This window comes from Giraffa tippelskirchi, chromosome 1 (assembly GCF_054371585.1).
Source record: "Giraffa tippelskirchi isolate mGirTip1 chromosome 1, T2T-mGirTip1v1.2.pri, whole genome shotgun sequence".
Taxonomy (NCBI): Eukaryota; Metazoa; Chordata; class Mammalia; order Artiodactyla; family Giraffidae; genus Giraffa; species Giraffa tippelskirchi.
In genome coordinates, this window is record NC_137275.1 from 182,931,018 (window position 1) to 182,949,062 (window position 18,045).

Here is an 18,045-nt window from a genome sequence, read left to right on the forward strand (position 1 = left end):
TGAGTCTTTCATTTGTTTTTATTTGGTTTTTCAAGCTTGGATTGTGGGGGTCGCAGCTGGTGGACAGGAAAGCCAAGAAGGGACCACTGAGAGCTGATGGGGCTGGGGGAGGGGAGGGGGGAGGTTCCAGTAAGGAGGCTGGAGCCTGAGGCCCAGAGCAGCAGCTGAGGGACTTGGCGGATCACCACATGGCTTGCCTCGGGGAACCAAGCAGGAACAGCAGCAGGGGCCAGGCCTGTGGAGGCACAAAGGCTGTGCCCGACATGGATGAGGCGGCAGCCTGCAGAGACTGGTGTGGAAACTGGGTCTGTGGAGGAGTGGACGTGGGCTCAGGGAGCGGTGTAAGAGCAGAGGTGGGCTCAGGGTGGGGTGTGAGTCTCTGGATCTCATCGATCCAGTCGGTGAAATAGGTGACGTTGGTGAAGATGCTGGGGTAGACGGGATGTCGGCAGTCAAAACCCCAGCTGGCCAGCCCCATCAGAACCCAGGAACTGGTGAAGTCACAGACCAGGGGGCCCCCGGAATCGCCCTAGGAAAGAAGTGGGAGTTCAGGTGGGTGACTGAGCCAGTTCTGAGAAGGTCAGGTAGCAGGGTGGGGCTTATGAGTCTCTGCCCTCCGGCCTCATTCTGTGAAATTCCAAACACCAACTTCCCACTGCAGATTAGCCCAATTAAGCCATGCAGGCAGGCACTGGAATTATGTTTCAGGAAGTCCTGATTGACCCTCAGAACAATCACAGATCTAAACCCATCAATATATGGATCCTATGCCCAGGGAGGGTGTGGTGGCCCAGGACAAAGCACTGTCCAAGGCTGAGAAGGGACAGACAGCTGCAGGATTTGAGCTCAAGAGGGTTGGTCTGAGAGTGGAACCTAGCCAGCTGAAGCTGCTGCAGACCTGGCTCTTACAAACTCTGAGCTGCAGCAGCACATTCCCACCCAGGTTCTCCTCCTTTTTCATTCATTTAGTCAGTCCTTTAGTTTTCTCTCAAATTCTTGGTTGAGCATCTTCAGAAAGTGCCCATACTGGGGTGGCAGCCTGTATTGGTCAGGGAGCAGCTGAGAGTCCCCTGAAAGCTGCTAGGAGTTATTGGAGTCCTGAAATGCTGTCAGGGTAGGACCACTTGGGTGGAAATCCTCTCACTTCTTCACCTAAAGGGAAGGTGTCATCCTTGGAGGCAGGGTGAGAGGAGCAGAATAGCTGTGCTTGCTGCCTTCCACATACGCGTCCAACAAGCCGCATCCAGGGCAGCTTCTGCCCTCAGGCATAGGGGTGAAATGTCAAGGTTCCTCTTTCATGGAGTTATTGTAAATAAGGCAACCAGCCTGCCACTGTCAGATGTGATGTGTGGAAACAACGCATGGAAGGGACAGGACAGGAAGGGAAGGACATTTCATAGGGTGGAAACACGGAGCTTTCCCGAGCTGAGATGCCAATTAGGACAACCCAACATTCTGATGCTGGAGCAGAGGGAGCAGTGAGTGCAGATGAGGAAAGGAGGGATGGCCAGGTGGGTGGGAGGAAGAGCAATGACATGTGGGAAGCAAGGGGGGTAGACAGGATTCAGGTTCCCAGGGCCTTATGGTGGGGGTTGGAGTTGACTCCCATGGAGAACTGCTAGGTCATGTCTAGCGCCTGGATCACTCTGGTGTTGTGATCTGATGTTGTATGGAGAAGGAACCTGTTTGGAGGCAGCTATAGGAGAGAAGGTGAGAGATTATGGATGGGAGGGGCCAGGGTGGTAAGAAACAGTCAGATTGGGGACAAGACGTTGAAGGAGGCAACAGGAACTGTCAAAGATGAGCCTGTCTCAGGGAGGCTGTGCAGAGGGCTAAGCATGGAGCCCTGGGGTCTCCAGCATTTAGAGGTGGGAGGTGAGGGGACCAGGTGCAGAATGGAGTAGCTGGCTGGTCCTGGTGCCCAGGAAATGGCAGTGAGACTTGCTCAAGTGCTGAATGAGAGGAGGACTTGGGGCCACGGGTATCTCTGACAAGACAGGTTCCTGGGGACGTTGGCCATGTGGCTCTGGTGGTACTGGGGACACTCCTGGGCAGAGTGAGTTAGATTCAGGGCTGTTAGAAGGAGTCTTTGGGGGAAAGGAGGCAGAGAAACTAGGCAGTAGCAGGAGGGAGATTGCTACTGCACATTTATACAAGAGCTGTGAAAGCGGAGACAAGACACGGAGCAAGGGAGCTTCTGGACACCTCGAGCCCCAGGAGGAACTGGCTACAATGGACCAGGAGGCTCAGGAGAGATGGAAGATGCCTGCTGGACTGGGAAGACGAACGGTATCTAGTCTGTTTGAATGCTTTGACATTCTCAGTGAAATAGAAAGCAAGCTCTCCAGCTGAGAGGGAGGGGTGGGGGAAGGGTGACTTGAAGGAAAGAGAAGGGTACATGGTGTGGCTAGCCAAAAGTAACCCTCAAAGACGGCCATCCTCATCAGTAGAACCTGGGGTTATGTCACCTTATGTGGCAAAAGGGACTCTGCAGCTGTGATGGAGTTGAGGATCAGGAAATAGGAAGATTATCCTGGATTATCTGGTTGGACCCAACATAAACACAAAGGTACTCAAGAGGAAAGAGGGAAGCAGGAGGTCAGAGTCAGAGGAGGAGATGTGATGACAGGAGCAGAGGGAGGAGCAATGTGATTTGGTGACATAGGAAGGGGACATGAGCCACGGAATGCAGGACCTCTAAAAAGATAGAAAAAGCAAGAAAACATTTTCTCTTAGAGCCTCCAGAAGGAAGCAGCCAGGCCAACACATTGACTTTAGACTGTGACATCCAGAAATGTAACATAATACATTTCTGTTGTCTGAGCTACTAATTTAAGGTGATGTCACCAAAGCATCAAGAAAGTCATACCAGGGGCTTCTTGGACATTGGGAATGTGCCATCATCACCTCAGATCTTCCCCTCTGGGGTCCCCACCTGGGGTGCCCTTGGTCCTCCCCACAGTGTACCCACCCTGAGCTGTTCAAGGCCAGGGGAAGGGCTGGTCCCTGTCTACCACAGGCCTCCAGGATTCGTGCAGATGAGCCTCGTGGTTGCTGATATTATGGTAGAATCTGGGCCAGTCTGAGGGAGATGGGAAGGGCTCCAGTAGCCTCCTGCCCCCTGGAGAGCTCTCAGAAGGCAGAGGAAGCCCCAACACTAGTGTATCCCATGGAAAGTGAGCTGTGGTTTGCACTATTGAAGAGACAGAGCAAACCAAGGCAGTGTGTGTGTGTGTGTGTGTGTGTGTGTGTGTGTGTGTGTGTGTGTGTGTGTGTGTGTGTGTGTGTGTGTATATGTGTTGGATGGGGCCAGGGCAGTGAATTCTACCTTTGGTGAGAGGACAGGTCTAAGACAGGCCCAGAAGAACAGGTACAATCCTGGTAGAAGGAGAGAGACCAGGCCAGGAGATTGAAAGCCAAGACTTGCTAAGTACCTACTGAATGTCAGGCACAGTATTAAACTTTCTATAGGGACCTTATTAAGAGGAGGCTGTTAGCAATCCCATTTCATGGGTGAGGAAACTTAGCTAAGGTCACAATCCTAGTAAATGACAGATTGAACACTGAAACCAGGGCTCTCCTGCCCCCCAGTCTGAGCACTGAATGCCTCTGTGGTCTGTCTCTCCTCAGACCCGTTTCTGGGTGCCCTGTGCAGGGGGAGGGGTACTTCCAGGGAGAGAAGAGGGACCTGGGTTTCAGGGTGGCAGATGTGGCAGCAGGTGATGTGGCAGAAGATGAGTCTAGATGGAGTGTCTCAGGTCGGCTGTGGTGACTGAAAGGGTCAGAGAGGGAGGAGGGGGGTCATCTGATGCCTTGGCTCTTGGGGGTCCATCTCAGTGCTGTCCTCAGCCTGGGAAGAAACGAGAGGAGGAGTGGGCTGAAGGGCCACTATGGATGTCCGGCAGGCAAGGAGACAAAGGGTTCCAGCCCTGAGCTCCGCGGGCATGACCTCTGGAGGCTGGAAGGGAGGTCTAGGGTGACAGCAGATGAGGACTCAGGGGACTGAGCCCTTTGTTTCACCTTCAGGTGCAGCTGACTCTGTGAGAAGGACAGGCCAGGCCAGACAGCCAGACAGTTCATACCGCTGGCTGTGGACCGGGAACCAAGAAACCTGGGTCTACCTCCTACAAGGAGGGCAAGGGGCCAAGCTTCTCCCCTCTGGCTCAGCAGTTCACTGGGCTGCGATGAAAACAGCTGTCTGTGAGGACTTCCTGTGGGCCAGGTGCATCTCATCCCTTCTGTGTGCATTTTCTGGTGTGCCAAAGCGTATTACCACAGACTGGGTAACTTGGAAAACAACAGAAATTGATCTCAGTTCTGGAAGTCAGAAGTCTGAAACCAACTATCTGTGTCTCTCCCTCTTTCTATAAGAAAACAAGTCATTGGATTTAGAGCCCACTTCAAATTCAGCAAGGTCTCATCTTGAGATTCTTAACAATCGTATCTGCAAAGACCTATTTCCAAATAAGGTTATGTTCTGAGATTTAGAGGACACGAATTTAGGAGACACTATCCAACCCACTACACCATCCTTGCAACAATCCCATGACAGAGGCCTCAAGACCCTACACTATGAATGAGGACACAGGCTCAGAAGGTGACAAGACCACCCAAGGTCACATGGTAGCGCAGCGTCTCTAACTCCAGAACTCTTAACCCTTCCCCTCCACTCCACGACACCATCTGTGGAAGAATCAGCACATGATGCCAGCTTGGGAGCCTGGGCCCTGAGGGGGATGTGGTGGAGGTCAGGTTAGGCTTGGAGTCAGAATACAGGGGCCCAAGTCGTGGTGCCTCACTTTAGGGTAGCCACTTTCCCTCTCCAGGCTTGTTTTCTCACCTATAAAAAGGCACCACAGAGAGTGGTAAAAAAAAGCTTCACAATCAAATGTCCAACAGTGGGACTTCCTTGGTGGTCCAGTGGTTATGAATCTGCCTTCCAGTGCAGAGGATGCAGGTTCAATCCCTGGTCAGAGAACTAAGATCCCACATACCACGAGGCAACTAAGTCCACGTGCTGCAACTGCTGAGCCCATGCACTCTGAAGCTCGCATGCTGCAACTAAAGAGAGGTCCACACGCTGCAATGAAGAGCCTGCCTGTCACAACTAACACCCAGCCAACACAGCCAAAACAAAACAAACAAAGCAAAACCAAAAACCCCAAAAAACAAATATCCAGCAGTAGACTGATATCTGGAATATGTAAAATACACAAAGAGCCCCTAAAGGAAGAGACAGGCAAACCAACAGAAAAATAAGATGGGGGGAAAATCCTGAAAGGAAACGTTATAGAAAAATATGTCCAAAGATAATAAATATGTGAAAGTACATTTAATTCGTCACTGGAAAAGTGCAAACCACAGTAAGTTATTAAAATGAGAAACGATGGAAAGTGCTGAGTCCTGGTGAGAACATGAACTCTCATCCACTGCTCGAATGAATGGAAATGGTGAACCACTTTGGAGATGTTTGGTAACATCTGCCAAAGTTTAATATACACATACCTTTTAATCCAACAAGTCTACTCAAGGGTTTCTGTGAAATAGAAGATAAACCATTTGGAAGTGAAATGAAATGAAAAATTTGGAAAGTACTAGGATACGCATTAAAGTGTAACTGATCATAGGATTCAATGCACACAGGAGAGTCCTATAGAGTAAGGAGACTGAACACAGTACAACTACAGGTAATAGTATGGATGAATCTCACAAATACGACGTTAAGACAAGAAAGATTGACAACTGGAAATAAATCTAATCTAATCTAAGGTGTTAAAGGTGAAGACGGTGGTTTCTATTGGGTGTTGGTGAAAGGAAGGAGGTGTGATTGGGGCCTCTGGGGGTATTGATCACATGTTGCCTCACTATGTGAAAATTCATCCAACTTACGAAAAGAGCATGGATATATTCTTTTGTATGTATGTTACACTTCAATAAAAACTTTAATTTATCCCTCAAGAATAGATGCTGTAGATGCCTTCATGTGCAAGGGGCTTAGGAAGGGGGTGGCCTGGGGGACACTGCCAAGGGATGGAGCCCAGGAAGACGCACAGAGGAGGAAACGGGAAGTCCCGGGGGCTCCACAAAGAGAGCAGAGGCAACACAGTCCTTCCCCCAGAGAAACTGAGGCCCTGAAAACAGCAGGGGAAAACAGAAAGGGCCTTACTTACTAGGCAGATGGACTTTCCTGTGGAGAAGTCCCCAGCACACAGCATGTCCTCGTGCACAGAGAAGTTTTTGCCTTTCGCAAGTCCGTATAACATATTACAGAACTTGTTCTCAAAGAAGCTCACCTTACCCTCCTGGAGATGGAAGGGTTCAAGCAGAGGTGCTGCGAGGATAAGGAGGAAATCAGGGAAGGGTGCTGTAGCCTAGTTACAGAGCTCTGCCTTAGCGGTCAGCACTGCCCCTCAACATGGGGTTTTCTCTGCACAGCTGAGTGTTCACCCTTGTTTCAGTCTTCTACTTAACGTCTAATAAGCCCTCTCCTGTTTCTCAAACTTTTCCAAACTCATCCTATTCCCTCCACCTCTTTCATAGCAACAAACAACACTCCTCCTATTCCACAAAGGAAAAAGGCAAATCCCTCCAACACATGCCACTCACTGGTGCTTAGCAACCATCCATCAACCTATCTACCCTTTCACAAACCATCCCATCCACTCACCTTTTGTCTATCATTAACCTTGCTTTCCATCCACTTGTTCCTCCATCCATCTACCTAGCTTTCCTCATGCCCCATTCACCCACTCATCCTTCCATTCCTTTGCCTATACACTCATCTTTTGATACATCTCTCCATTCTCCTCTCCATCAATAGACCACTCACTACATCTCTCCGCCCACCATCCTTTCACCTACCCGCCCAACCATCTTCTCTTCCACCCACTCATCCTCCCACCTTCTCCCATCCATCCTCTCATCCAATCACTCATTTATTCATCATTCAATTACTCATTTATTCCTCTATCCTTGTGTTAAGTATCTTGTAACTAATGATACCGGGGAACATTTTAGTTGGGCAGACAGGGTAAGTGAAGTAAATAAGTAGCATTACTTTAGATCTAATAAGTGGTATAAAGGAAATAAAACAGGAAGATGTGCTATTGGGGGTTGCCTGTTTTAGCTCACATGATCAAGTAAAACTCCTCAGAGGAGTAGCTGAGTTGCATATGTAAAAAAATGAGTCATGAAAAGTTAGCGGGAAAGCAAATGAGTCCAGGGAGACAGCCACGGTGCAGACCTGAGGTGGGAATGGCCTTGGCATAGTCAAGGCAGGAAGGAGGCCTGCTGGCTGGGGTGGTGTGGGTGAGGGGTGCAGTAGGAGATGAGAGAGAGGAATGGGGCCGGAGAGCCAAGGCAGGGAGTTTCGACCTTATTTTAAGTAAAAATGAGAAGGCACAGGGGTAATGAGCAGGGAACTGGCATGACTCCTGCTTTAAAGCAAATACTCAGACAGCTATATGGAGAGTAACATAGAGCATATGAGGTGGGAGCTGAGATCAGTCTGGAGGTCTAGGGAAGAAGGACCAGGGGGTAGTAGTGTGAAACCTACCAGGTGCCAGGCCCTGCCAAGGGCACGGCCTGGGAAGTTAAAACAAGAAAGACAGGGTCCCTGTCCTCAAGGAGGAACCAGTCTGTGTGTGTGTGTGTGTGTGTGTGTGTGTGTGTGTGTGTGTGTGCACGCATGTGTATGTGTCTGTGTGTGAAATGTGGTATACATTTGTTGTGTGTGTGTGTGTATGCATGTGAAGTTTGGTATACATGTGTTATGTGTGTGTGGTGTGAGAATTCTGGGGACCTAGTTGTTTGTCCTATGATTATTGAGTGTTAACTGACACACTAATAGGCAAGGACCAGGGATGCTGGAACAACCCCCCCAATGAAGCAGCGTTTATTCAAAATGCCTGTAGCACCTCTTTAGAGGAATACCATACCAAATTATGATCCTACAAATAATTACAAATAAATATTCTTTCCCTCCCGAATTTGGCATCATAAGCATTTCACCAAGTCGTAAACACTCCTTTCTTTAGTGAAGACTCTTTGCTCATAAGTTTTGGTCTACTTTTCTCTTCTTTCAATCTTAAAAAATACGATTTTTCCCTGTTACTCAGTTTGCCTAATAAGCCTACAAATTAGACAGATGACCTGAGCTGGAAGAAAACCAAAGTGAGGTCCGGAGAGTGAAACCCTCTAAAGTTGTAATCATTCTAAACTGATCGGGCAGACTCAGAGGTCAGAGGTCATATGTGAGTTTTCTTTCCACTTTTCCCAAGCGCATCCTGTGGCACTGGGAAATCAGAGAGTTTGTCAGTGACCTGGAAGGAGTCGGGCCCAATCATGACCTTTGAGTTGGATCAAGTCATCTCAGATCTATGGTTGATTTAAATCTTGGAATCAAAAACCAGAAAGACTTCAAGAACTCAGATTCTTGATTCCAAAGTCAAAGATTCCCAGACTTCAGAGATTTACACTTAGGGAACACCAAAGCTTTAGAATCACACACTTTCAGAACTAGAACTAGAGTGGTCCAGCCCTCTGGAAATGAAGTATTGTGGGCCAAGGGGACTTTTGCCTGGGGACCCCTCAGGTGGAGACACACCTCCCTTCTTTGCTCCTCTGTCCTTCTCCCCTTCCTCCTCCTCCCCATTCTCATCGCCCCCAACTCCCCCATACTTCCTCACTTTCCTCGTTGAGCATTCCCCAGCCAGTTATCCAGCAGGATGAGTTACTGGGGAGCTTCATGCCAGGGACTGGAAGGCAGGCAGGGATGATGTAGGGGGTGAAGTTCACAGGAAAGAGCAGCTGCAACATGGCAATATCACTCCCGAAGGGATGTAACTTCTCGAAGTCTGGGTGTGTGATAATCCGGCTCACGGATACCACCCGGGTCTGAGGGGTGTGCTGGTACAGCCTGGTGCTTCCTAACAGAACCCGGTAATTCTCCGGGGCTTTGGATTCCCTGGAGAAGGAAAGGCGCTCTGTCACCATCATCTCCAAGTGGGGACTAGCTCCTTCCCTGCATCCTCATCTAACTGCCCACACCCCTCTGGACCCCTCCACCCCACATGACACCAGACAGCCTTTGTCTCCCCATTTCTAATGTTCAGGAGCCCTTCTTTCTTGAGGCTAACTGATACCCTACTTACAGTTTCAGACATATGGCTGGCTTCTCCATGACACACTAGAATTGCAGAAGCACTGCCTTGTTCTGGAAAGGTCCTCGGTGGGGTCATCAAATGAAGGCCTTTTGATTGTACACAGCAGGCATTCTGGCTCAGTCCCAGCTCTAACATTACCCTTCCTGAGACTCCATACAACCTACCTTCTGGCCCCATACTCTTGCTAACCATCCCTTTTCTTTAAACTTATCCATGCCCAAGGCCTGCTTCTCCACTTAGTTCCAAGGACAAAAGATTTGTTAAATCAATGAGCAAATGGGTGCAGGAAACGGAACCTTGCCTGGTTCCTCCACCACAGGTGCTGAAACTTCCCACCTCCTTGACTGTCTTCATGGCTCATCTACTTGGAGACCCTCTCTCATGTTCCCCTCACCCAACCCTTCCCCTCCAGCAAGCCCTCCCTCTCCACAGCCCTTCTCCTGAACCCCCCACCCCATTTGCTCTGCCCTTCTCATCCATGCTGGGCTTTCTCTTCTGACAGGATGGAGACATGGTGAGGTGGGATTTGCCATCCCTGATGCCACCAAGGGGCTTGCACGGAGCATGGCACAGAGTGGGCGCCAATAGACTCTGAGCTCTCAAAGCTCCAGTGCCCACACATGTGCTATGATGCCTGATCTCCCTGGTGACCCCTCATCTGTTCAGAAGCCTGGCACTGAGCCAGCCCCACAGGGCTAGGTGAATTGGACTCCTGAGCGGCCTTGTCACGCTCCCAGGGAGCCCACCTCCCCCTTATGCAGCCTGGCACCACGGCTGCCTGCATGCACGCCAGTGACCATGACTCCTCCCGTGCACACAGTTTCTCAGGACAAATAAGAAGAATCGCCCAGCTGCTGGTCACACATGAGGTCCCAGGCCCCTGCCGAGAGTTTGACACCTGGAAATAAGGGGACACTGAGAAGAAGCTGTGATCTGAGATGGGTCCACACCACAGGGCAGTGAGGATGGACACTGTCAGTCTCCTGAGGCACACCTGTGTTGCGGAACAGATACAGGGGCCAAGGGCGGAGCATGAGGAGGATCTGGGCAGGTGAGCGGGGAGGACAGTCCAGGTGGAGGGTACACAGGCCAAAGGCTGGAGTGAAACACCTCTGAAGGCCACACAGTGCCCAGAGGAAAGCCCAGAGGAGCTAACGTGGGACAACCATCATTCCTTTTCTCGTCTTCCCCTGCATCGCCCTCCCCTGCCAGAGCCTGTGCTGGCAGCCTAGGAAGGAGACTCACTTGACAAAGCAGTGGGCGGTGGTAAGGAGCCAGCTGGAGTTAATGAGGACAGCTCCACAGACGTGCGAGCCCTGGGACTGCAGGCTGGCCTGCCACGGCCATTGGCCAGCCTCCACGTCCCGGCCACCGTAGATCCTCCCCATCACCTTGGATTTCCCACACACTGTGGAAACTCCTCTGCCACCTACAATAGAGACACTGCTGGCGCCCCAAATGTCACAACCAGGAAGGCCTCCCTGCTTCATAGATGGGAAACCAAGGCCAGGTGTTCAGTGGCCTAGCCAAAATGACAGGACTCTGCCTTCACCGGCTGCCACTGAGGAATGGAGAGCAGAGCACAACAGAGAAAGCCCTGTGGGGATGAGGACCCAGGGGTCTGGTGGGGTGGGGCAAGGAGGGACCAGCTCACAGGATCATCTCCAGGCAGATGGACATTCTTGAGCAAGACTGACAAGGGCTGGCTGCACACATCACAGACCTTATTTCCGTCAACTAGCTGCCTCAATGCCTTGTCTTGTAGATCAAAGAACTAAAGGTCTCAGAAGTTGCCAACATTACTTTCTCAAGATCATGGCTTGTAAGGGCCTGTGCTCCCTCCACTTTACCCCATGTCTTAGGGAGGGAGATTTGCAGGCTGATGTCTGTTGTGCTGTGTGATCTGGGGCAAGTCACACCCTTCTTTGACTCTGCAGGAGTCTCCATTTCTAAAAGAAGGAGTGGGTTAATGAGGACAGCCCTGGTTCTAGGACTCACACCTGGGAGGGCAGGGGTTGCCCAGGCCCTCTGAGACCGGGCATCCTGCTCTAGGGCCTGGGCTCCCAGGGCCTCAGTGAGCGGAATGAGACCCCTGATCCCTGGACTCAGGCCCATTCACTCAGTAGTCCTAGTGCTTCCCTCCACCCAGCCTCCAACCTCAGGGCCAGACCCTGTTAGTCCCCACTCCCAGAGACCCACAAAGGGCCTGGGTCTTTTCCCACCCAGAGGCCTCAGAGTGGAGGGCCTGAGCCACCTGTGTGGAGGGGATCTCTGGGCTGCCTGGTTGGAAGGAAGGGCAAAGAAACGATGAGACTTACTGGCTCAGGACACCCAGGCCCTGGTCACAGCCGGCCACCCTCAGGCCCTGTAGCCTAGGGGATCTTGGCCCGAATGGAGGCCCCAACGAACCCGTAGCTTCCGGGGCCAACCGCTGCGCTCGCCAAGTCCGAGCGCCGCCCCTCAACGCTCGCCCTTCGTCTGCAGTTGGGCCAGGGGCGGCCGTGGCTGGGGACCCTCGCAGCTCCGGGGTGGCCACGTTCAGCAGCAGCAGCCACAGAAGAGACGCAGACTTGCCAAGCACTTGGGTGAGTCCCGCCTCCCTGCCCATTGCCAGGGTTACTGAACCCACCCTGACCCCACCCTGCTCTGGCCCCGCCCCAGACCAACCCCAATCCCACCCTGATCTTCTCAATAACTTGATAAACAACTCTACTTCAACATAATTTTTAAACCATGAAGTTCATTTATACAAAGGACAAGTCAATGATTTTCACTAAATGTTTTAAAAACTTATTGATTTATACTTAAATAAACCTTTTATTTTAGAATAGTTTTAGATGTATGGGAAAACTGCGATGATAATACAAGGAGTTCCAATATTCCCCCTCACCCTGTTTCCCCTAATGATAAGATCTTTGTATTACTCTGGCACATTTGTCACAACTACTGAGCCAATATTGATACATTAATATTAACCTAAGTCCATTCTTTCTTTCTTTTATTTTTTTTCAATCTTTTAAGTTTAAGGTGCATAGCATAGTGACTTGGAGAAGGAAATGGCAACCCACTCCAGTATTCTTGCCTGGAGAATCCCAGGGACAGAGGAGCCTGGTGGGCTGATGTCTATGGGGTCTCACAGAGTCAGACATGACTGAAGTGACTTAGCAGCAGCAGCGGCATAGGTACAAAATTTAAGAAATAGGAAAAAAAAATGTGTTTCCCAGTGATGACAAGTCAGGAATTACTCTAACAAGTTTCCTGTATAATATAGAGCAGTGTTAATTATATTCATCATGTTGTGTATTACATTCCTAGTATTTATCTTATAACTGGAAGTTTGCTTCTTTGACTATAGCTATAATTCCTACCTCCCCATTCTTGGCTTCTCGTAACCACAAATTTGATATCTCTTTTTCTGTGAATTTGCTTGTTTTTGAAGTATAATTGACCTACAATGCTGTTAGTTGCTGGTACACAACATAGTGATTGGATATTTCTACACATTTCAAAATAATAGGTATAGTTACGATATGTCACCATATTCCCCACAGTGTACATTGCTTACCCATTTCATACTCATTTATTGGCAATTGGAACTTCAAAAAAATACATTTATTTATTTATTCATTTTGGCTGCGCTGGGTCTTTGTTTCTCCACAAGGGATTTGTCTAGTTGTGGACAGCAGGGGGTACTCTTTGTTGGGGTGGGCAGGCTTCTCATTGTGGTGGCTTCTCTTGTGGAGCACATTTTCTAGGGCGTAGAAGCTTCAGTAATTGAGGCGCACTGTCTTAGTTACCCCATAGCATGTGTTATCTTCCTAGACCAGGGAGCGAACACACGTCTGCTGCATTGGCAGGCAGATTCTTAATCACTGGCCACCACGGAACTCTGGGAACCTGGAACTTTATACCTCTTAATCTCCCTCAGCTTTTGCTTTCTTCCTTCCATCCCTCTCCCTTCTGGTAAGCACGTGTTTGTGTCTATAACTCTGTTTATGTTTTGTTATGTTTGTTCATTTATCTTTTAGATTCCACAAGAAGTGTAATCATACATTACTTGTCTTTGTCTGACTTATATCACTTAGCATAATAGTTTCTTGGCTTCCCAGGTGACACTAGTGGTGAAGAACCCACCTGCCAATGCAGGAGACACAAAAGAAGCAAGTTCTAACTTTGGGTAGTGACGATCCCCTGGAGGAGGGCATGGCAATTTACCCCCAGCTGCCCCAGCCCAGTATTCTTGCCTTGAGAATCCCATGGACAGAGGAGGCTGGTATGCTTTGGCACTCAGCTTTCTTTATAGTCCAACTCTCACATCCATACATGACTACTGGAAAAAGCATAGCTTTGACTAGATGGACCTTTGTTGACAAAGCAATGTATCTGCTTTTGAATGTGCTGTCTAGACTGGTCATAGCTTTTCTTCCAAGGAGCAAGTGTCTTTTAATTTCATGGCTGCAGTCACCATCTGCAGTGATTTTGGAGCCCGAAATAAATGAAATCTCTCACTGTATCCATTGTTTCCCCATCTATTTGCCATGAAGCAATGGGACTGGATGCCATGACTTTAGTTTTCTGAATGTTGAGTTTTAGCCAGCTCTTTCACTCTCCTCTTTCACTTTCATCAAGAGGCTCTTTAGTTCTTCACTTTCTGCCATAAGGGTGGTGTCATCTGCATATCTGAGGTTATTGATATTTCCCTTGGCAATCTTGATTCCGGCTTGTGCTTCATCCAGCCCGGCATTTCGCATGATGTACACTGCATATAAGTTAAATAAGCAATATATGTGGACGGACCCTCATCATTCTGAATCATTGCATTGTTCCTACCAGGTGGGTCAAAGAATTCCCATCAAGGTTGGGGATTCTCAGCAGAAATCATGTGTATGGATAGAGGAGTGTGTGCACCTTAGGCTAGTGGGCACTCCTTCAGCATTTGTGTGGTCCTAGCATTTGGGCCCCTGGAAGGGTGGGTCTGGTGGACAGATGGCATGCAGAGGAGAACGTTTAGAGGTGTGTTGTTGGTGTAGCAGGCAGCAGTCAAAAGTCATGGTGCTTCCTGGATAAGAGGTCAGATAACCAAGTGCTCTCTCAGGAAAAAGCCCTGAGAGTCGGTTGGACAGCTCCAGGTTTTGCTGGCTATTCTATGGCACAGCTGATGGGCAAGGACAACTCCACATTGGGTCCAGGTGGTGAAAGTCTACACAGTCTTGTGTTCCCGAACCCAACTGCCCCAGGAGACGTGGGGGCTATTGAGTATCAATCTGGTCAGCTGTATCGCTAGGTCTCAACAAACCAGTGTATGTGTGCTCAGTCATGTCTGACTCTTTGAGACCTCATGGACTGCAGCCTGCCAGGCTCCTCTGTCCACGGGATTTCCCAGGCAAGAATACTGGAGTGCATTTCCATTTCCTCCTTCAGGGGATCTTCCTCACCCAGGGACCGAACTCAGGGATCCAGGGATCAATCTGCACGGCAGGTGGATTTTTTCTGGTAAGGTACCAGGAAAGGCCCTCAACTAGCCTAGCTCCATGGAAACCTAACTTCTCAGGACCTCTGGGGATCAGTGAACTGACAAGGACGAAGGTGGGTGTTTTGCAGAAAGTTTTCACTTTCGTCTCAGGTTCAAAGAATTTGTTAACAAAATAAGCCACTTGTTATACATGAAGAAACAATAACAAAATTTATTAGAGAATTATCTAGCTTTCTTTCAATATACTAATGTTACAAGAAAAGAGAAATAGAAACAGCAGAGGATATATCACCAAACTGGATTTTGACCAACATCCAGAATTAAACAGTACTGGGAAGTCCCTTGACATAGCACATCTGGAGTCCCCGTTAGGAAAAGTTCCCAGGCAATGCATCTGCTCCGAGTGAGACTTCAAATATTGCACTTTGGGATTCCAGTTTATAATCCCAGGATGCAAACTGATACCGTCATCAATCTGTGAGCAATTGCAGCTAAATTTCATGTTAATGCTATTTGTTTGTCATGTAAAACTTGGAATATTGTTAGGCCTGGGGCTTGGTTGACCTGTGTCCCTCGGGGGCTCAACAACTTCAAGACTTGTCTCCTATCTTGTCTATGGTTCTGCAATGCTTGCACTCACAATAGACAATCAGGGCACTCACAGTCAGGGCAGTGTCCAGGCAAGTTAGAAGCAAGGTCAGAGGCCTGATCTGCTTTGTCTCTGAAGCCTGAACAAGACTATTTATTTAATTTCCCTAGTAGTGAGGAGGCTTTGTCCCTGAGAGAGAGCATTGAGGACTAAGAATTGGGGAGCCTGGGGAGTCCCACTCTGAGGAAATATGGCTCTGATGTTCCCAAATCCTTTAGACATGTTCTTTGTTCTTTTGTGAAGGCTTAGGATTCTTCTAGCAGAGGGAAGCTCATCTCAGTTTCATGTTTCTTTGATAGGATGAAATGACCCCTCCCCCCTTTTTTTAACTATTCAACAGGAAGCTGCCACACCATCAGATGGAGCCATGTGATCAGTGTGGACACCAGCTGACCCAACAGCTACCTTCTGCCTCCCCTGGATTCACCCAAGAATTTCTGAACCATCTTAACGGTGAGTCTTCTGGCCTTTTCTCCCTCACTGTGAATCCTCCTGCTAACAAAACATGCTGTGAAAATTAAGAAAAGCAAACCTTCATAATTGGAGCCTGGAAGGTCTACAGAGGGAGCTCTCAGGCCCTGTCATTCATCCTTAATTACTGCAACAGGAAGAAGGCATTTACAGATCCCAATAGGAAGAAATATACCTTGTATTCGCAAACAAGTGCAGCCACATTACCACTCAAGGAGGAGGGAGGGAAGACTTCCCTTTTGGCCAGCAACAAACCCAGCTAATAGAAAATTCTGCAGTTTAGCAAATGAGAAGCCATTGTCACCTGAATGCTTCCTTTCCTCCACTGAAGTTACACTTGTTCCCGTGCTGATGACTTACCTCCTTGTCCTGCCCTCCTTACCTGAGAAGCCCTCCATGATGTGTAACTCCTTGAAGTATCTCCCTGTCTTCTGAATGAAATGCTGCCTGGTTTCATGAATCATTTACTAGAGTCAATTTATTTTAAATTTGAAGTAAATCTTCAAATTTACTTAGTCAACTTTTGTTTTTTAATGTACTGGTGGCAGCGGTGGGATCTCAAGGGAATTTCTGATGACATTTGGAGACAAGGAGAAACAACTGTGGTGCCCACACATCCTCTGAGTTCACTGTCTTTCTTGCCATTCGTGGAGGTTGTTAGTAAGCTCCTCTTGGTTTGGGTTCCATTCTCTTTGTATTTGTGCCCCTAATCTAGTTGGCTTTCTTTTCAGGGTAGATAGGCTCGGCTGGCAGATCATTCTGCCTGAGGCCAAACCTGTAGCTTATTAAATCAAATTTCCAGTGCACAGTAACATTTCTTGGTGGTTGCCAATCTATTTTTGAGTGGTAAACCCTAGCCCCTAATTTTGTTTGCTAGATTCCAAGTTGGGAACTGCTGACGATGCAGTCTCTATTTCCCCGTGTGTTTGGAATCTGTATCAGCCCAGATTCTGTGCTCAGAACTGTCGGTGGCAGCTATAGTTCCCCATTTTGATGGAGTCATTTTGTAGTCCCGTTTCTAGAGATTTGCTGGTTCTATCCTTTTACCTGATACAAGGTTCTCCGAGAATTGGTGGTTGTGCAGCCAGGACTCATTTTGGCCAGGTCATAGTAGCATCTCTCATGTAGTGCTGATACATTATGGCGCAGGTTTGTTTGTCTTGTTTTTGGGTGACAAACGCTAGCTAAGGAAATGGGAGCCTTACTCCACTGAGCATGCCACCTTTTGGCACACCTGCTTATTTTATATTTTATATGTAAGAACTGTAGACCTCGAGGCTATAGATATTTAGAAAGATGGCAAAATTTTACTAATACTGATCTAGAATTATAGTAGTCATTGTGGGGAGTGTTCCAGTTAGACAAGATTGTTCATTTAAGGAAAACCCTAGAGAGCATAGAATCCCAAATTGGACAAGGTAAATGAGATGCCTACTTTAATTGATATGTTAAAGCTTATAGAAGGTTTCAAGATTCCAAAATAGCTTCATTTAAGGACTCAGTACAAAAAGCTAATGAATGCATTGAAACATATGCATTATCATATGTAAAATAGTTAGCTAGTGAGAAGTTGCTATATAACACAGGGAGTTCAACCTGGTGCTCTTTGTCAACCTAGAGAAGTGGGATGAGTTGGGGAGGGAGGGAGGTTCAAGAAGGGGTGGAGATATATATATACACACACTCATGGCTGGTTCACATTGTAAAACTGTAGAAACCAACACAAGATTGGAAAGCATTTATTCTCCAATTAAAAATAAGTTTATAAAAAATTAAAGAGACAAAATGTACCTAAAACAAAAGACTATAAAGATTTAAATCCTACTGCCCACCCTACCCTGTCTTTTTTCACCTGAGTATGGGAACCCACTTGAGTGTTCTTGCCTGGAGAATCCCAGGGACGGTGGAGCCTGGTGGGCTACTGTCTAATGGGGTAGCACAGAGTTGGATATGACTGAGGCGACTTAGCAGCAGCAGCAGCAGCAGCATTCATGTTTTACTAATTCTCTGTCTGAACTACTTTTCTAATCTAAAGGGTGTGTTTAATAATTATCGTTTAAAATAACTGTACCTGAGGTTGCAGGTGAGCCCCCTCAGGTGTTCGTTACTCCTTGGTCAAAACTGAACTGAGCGCTCTAGTCAAAGAATCCTTTAAACCTAAGAAGGAGCCCCCAAAATTCTTTGAAGAGCTAAGAGTCATTGTCAGGGCCTTGACCCCAAACTGCTAGATCTTTCTCAGCTTGTACACATGTTGGCAGGACCAGGGGAGGCCCCCAAAAGGATGGAGC

At 48.3% G+C, this 18,045-nt stretch overlaps 1 protein-coding gene and 1 long non-coding RNA gene across 2 annotated transcripts in view; one reads left to right on the forward strand and one right to left on the reverse strand.

Moving 5' to 3' along the window:
• Positions 1–11,802, reverse strand: LOC145514564 (putative serine protease 47). Its single transcript, XM_081512619.1, has 5 exons — positions 11,574–11,802; positions 10,410–10,593; positions 8,688–8,965; positions 6,171–6,331; positions 1–529 (listed from the first exon to the last, which is right to left on the reverse strand). The coding sequence occupies exons 1-5, from the start codon at positions 11,770–11,772 to the stop codon at positions 182–184; spliced, it is 1,170 nt and encodes a 389-aa protein (XP_081368745.1). The 5' UTR covers positions 11,773–11,802; the 3' UTR covers positions 1–181.
• Positions 11,634–18,045, forward strand: part of LOC145514596 (uncharacterized) — a 17,690-nt gene continuing 11,278 nt past the window's right edge. Inside the window, exons 1-3 of the long non-coding RNA XR_014060264.1 lie at positions 11,634–11,749; positions 14,586–14,750; positions 15,627–15,739. This is a non-coding gene — a long non-coding RNA (uncharacterized LOC145514596). The remainder of the gene's footprint in view (positions 11,750–14,585; positions 14,751–15,626; positions 15,740–18,045) is intronic.

Coding starts and splice junctions, on each gene's coding strand:
- LOC145514564 (XM_081512619.1), bottom strand. CDS start 11,772: ATGGGCAGGGAGGCGGGACTCACCCAAGTGCTTGGCAAGTCTGCGTCT. Junction 8,966..10,409: donor ACCGCCCACTGCTTTGTCAA/GTGAGTCTCCTT, acceptor TTCCTTCTCCAG/GGAATCCAAAGCCCCGGAGA. Junction 530..6,170: donor CAGGAAAGTCCATCTGCCTA/GTAAGTAAGGCC, acceptor CTTCTTTCCTAG/GGCGATTCCGGGGGCCCCCT.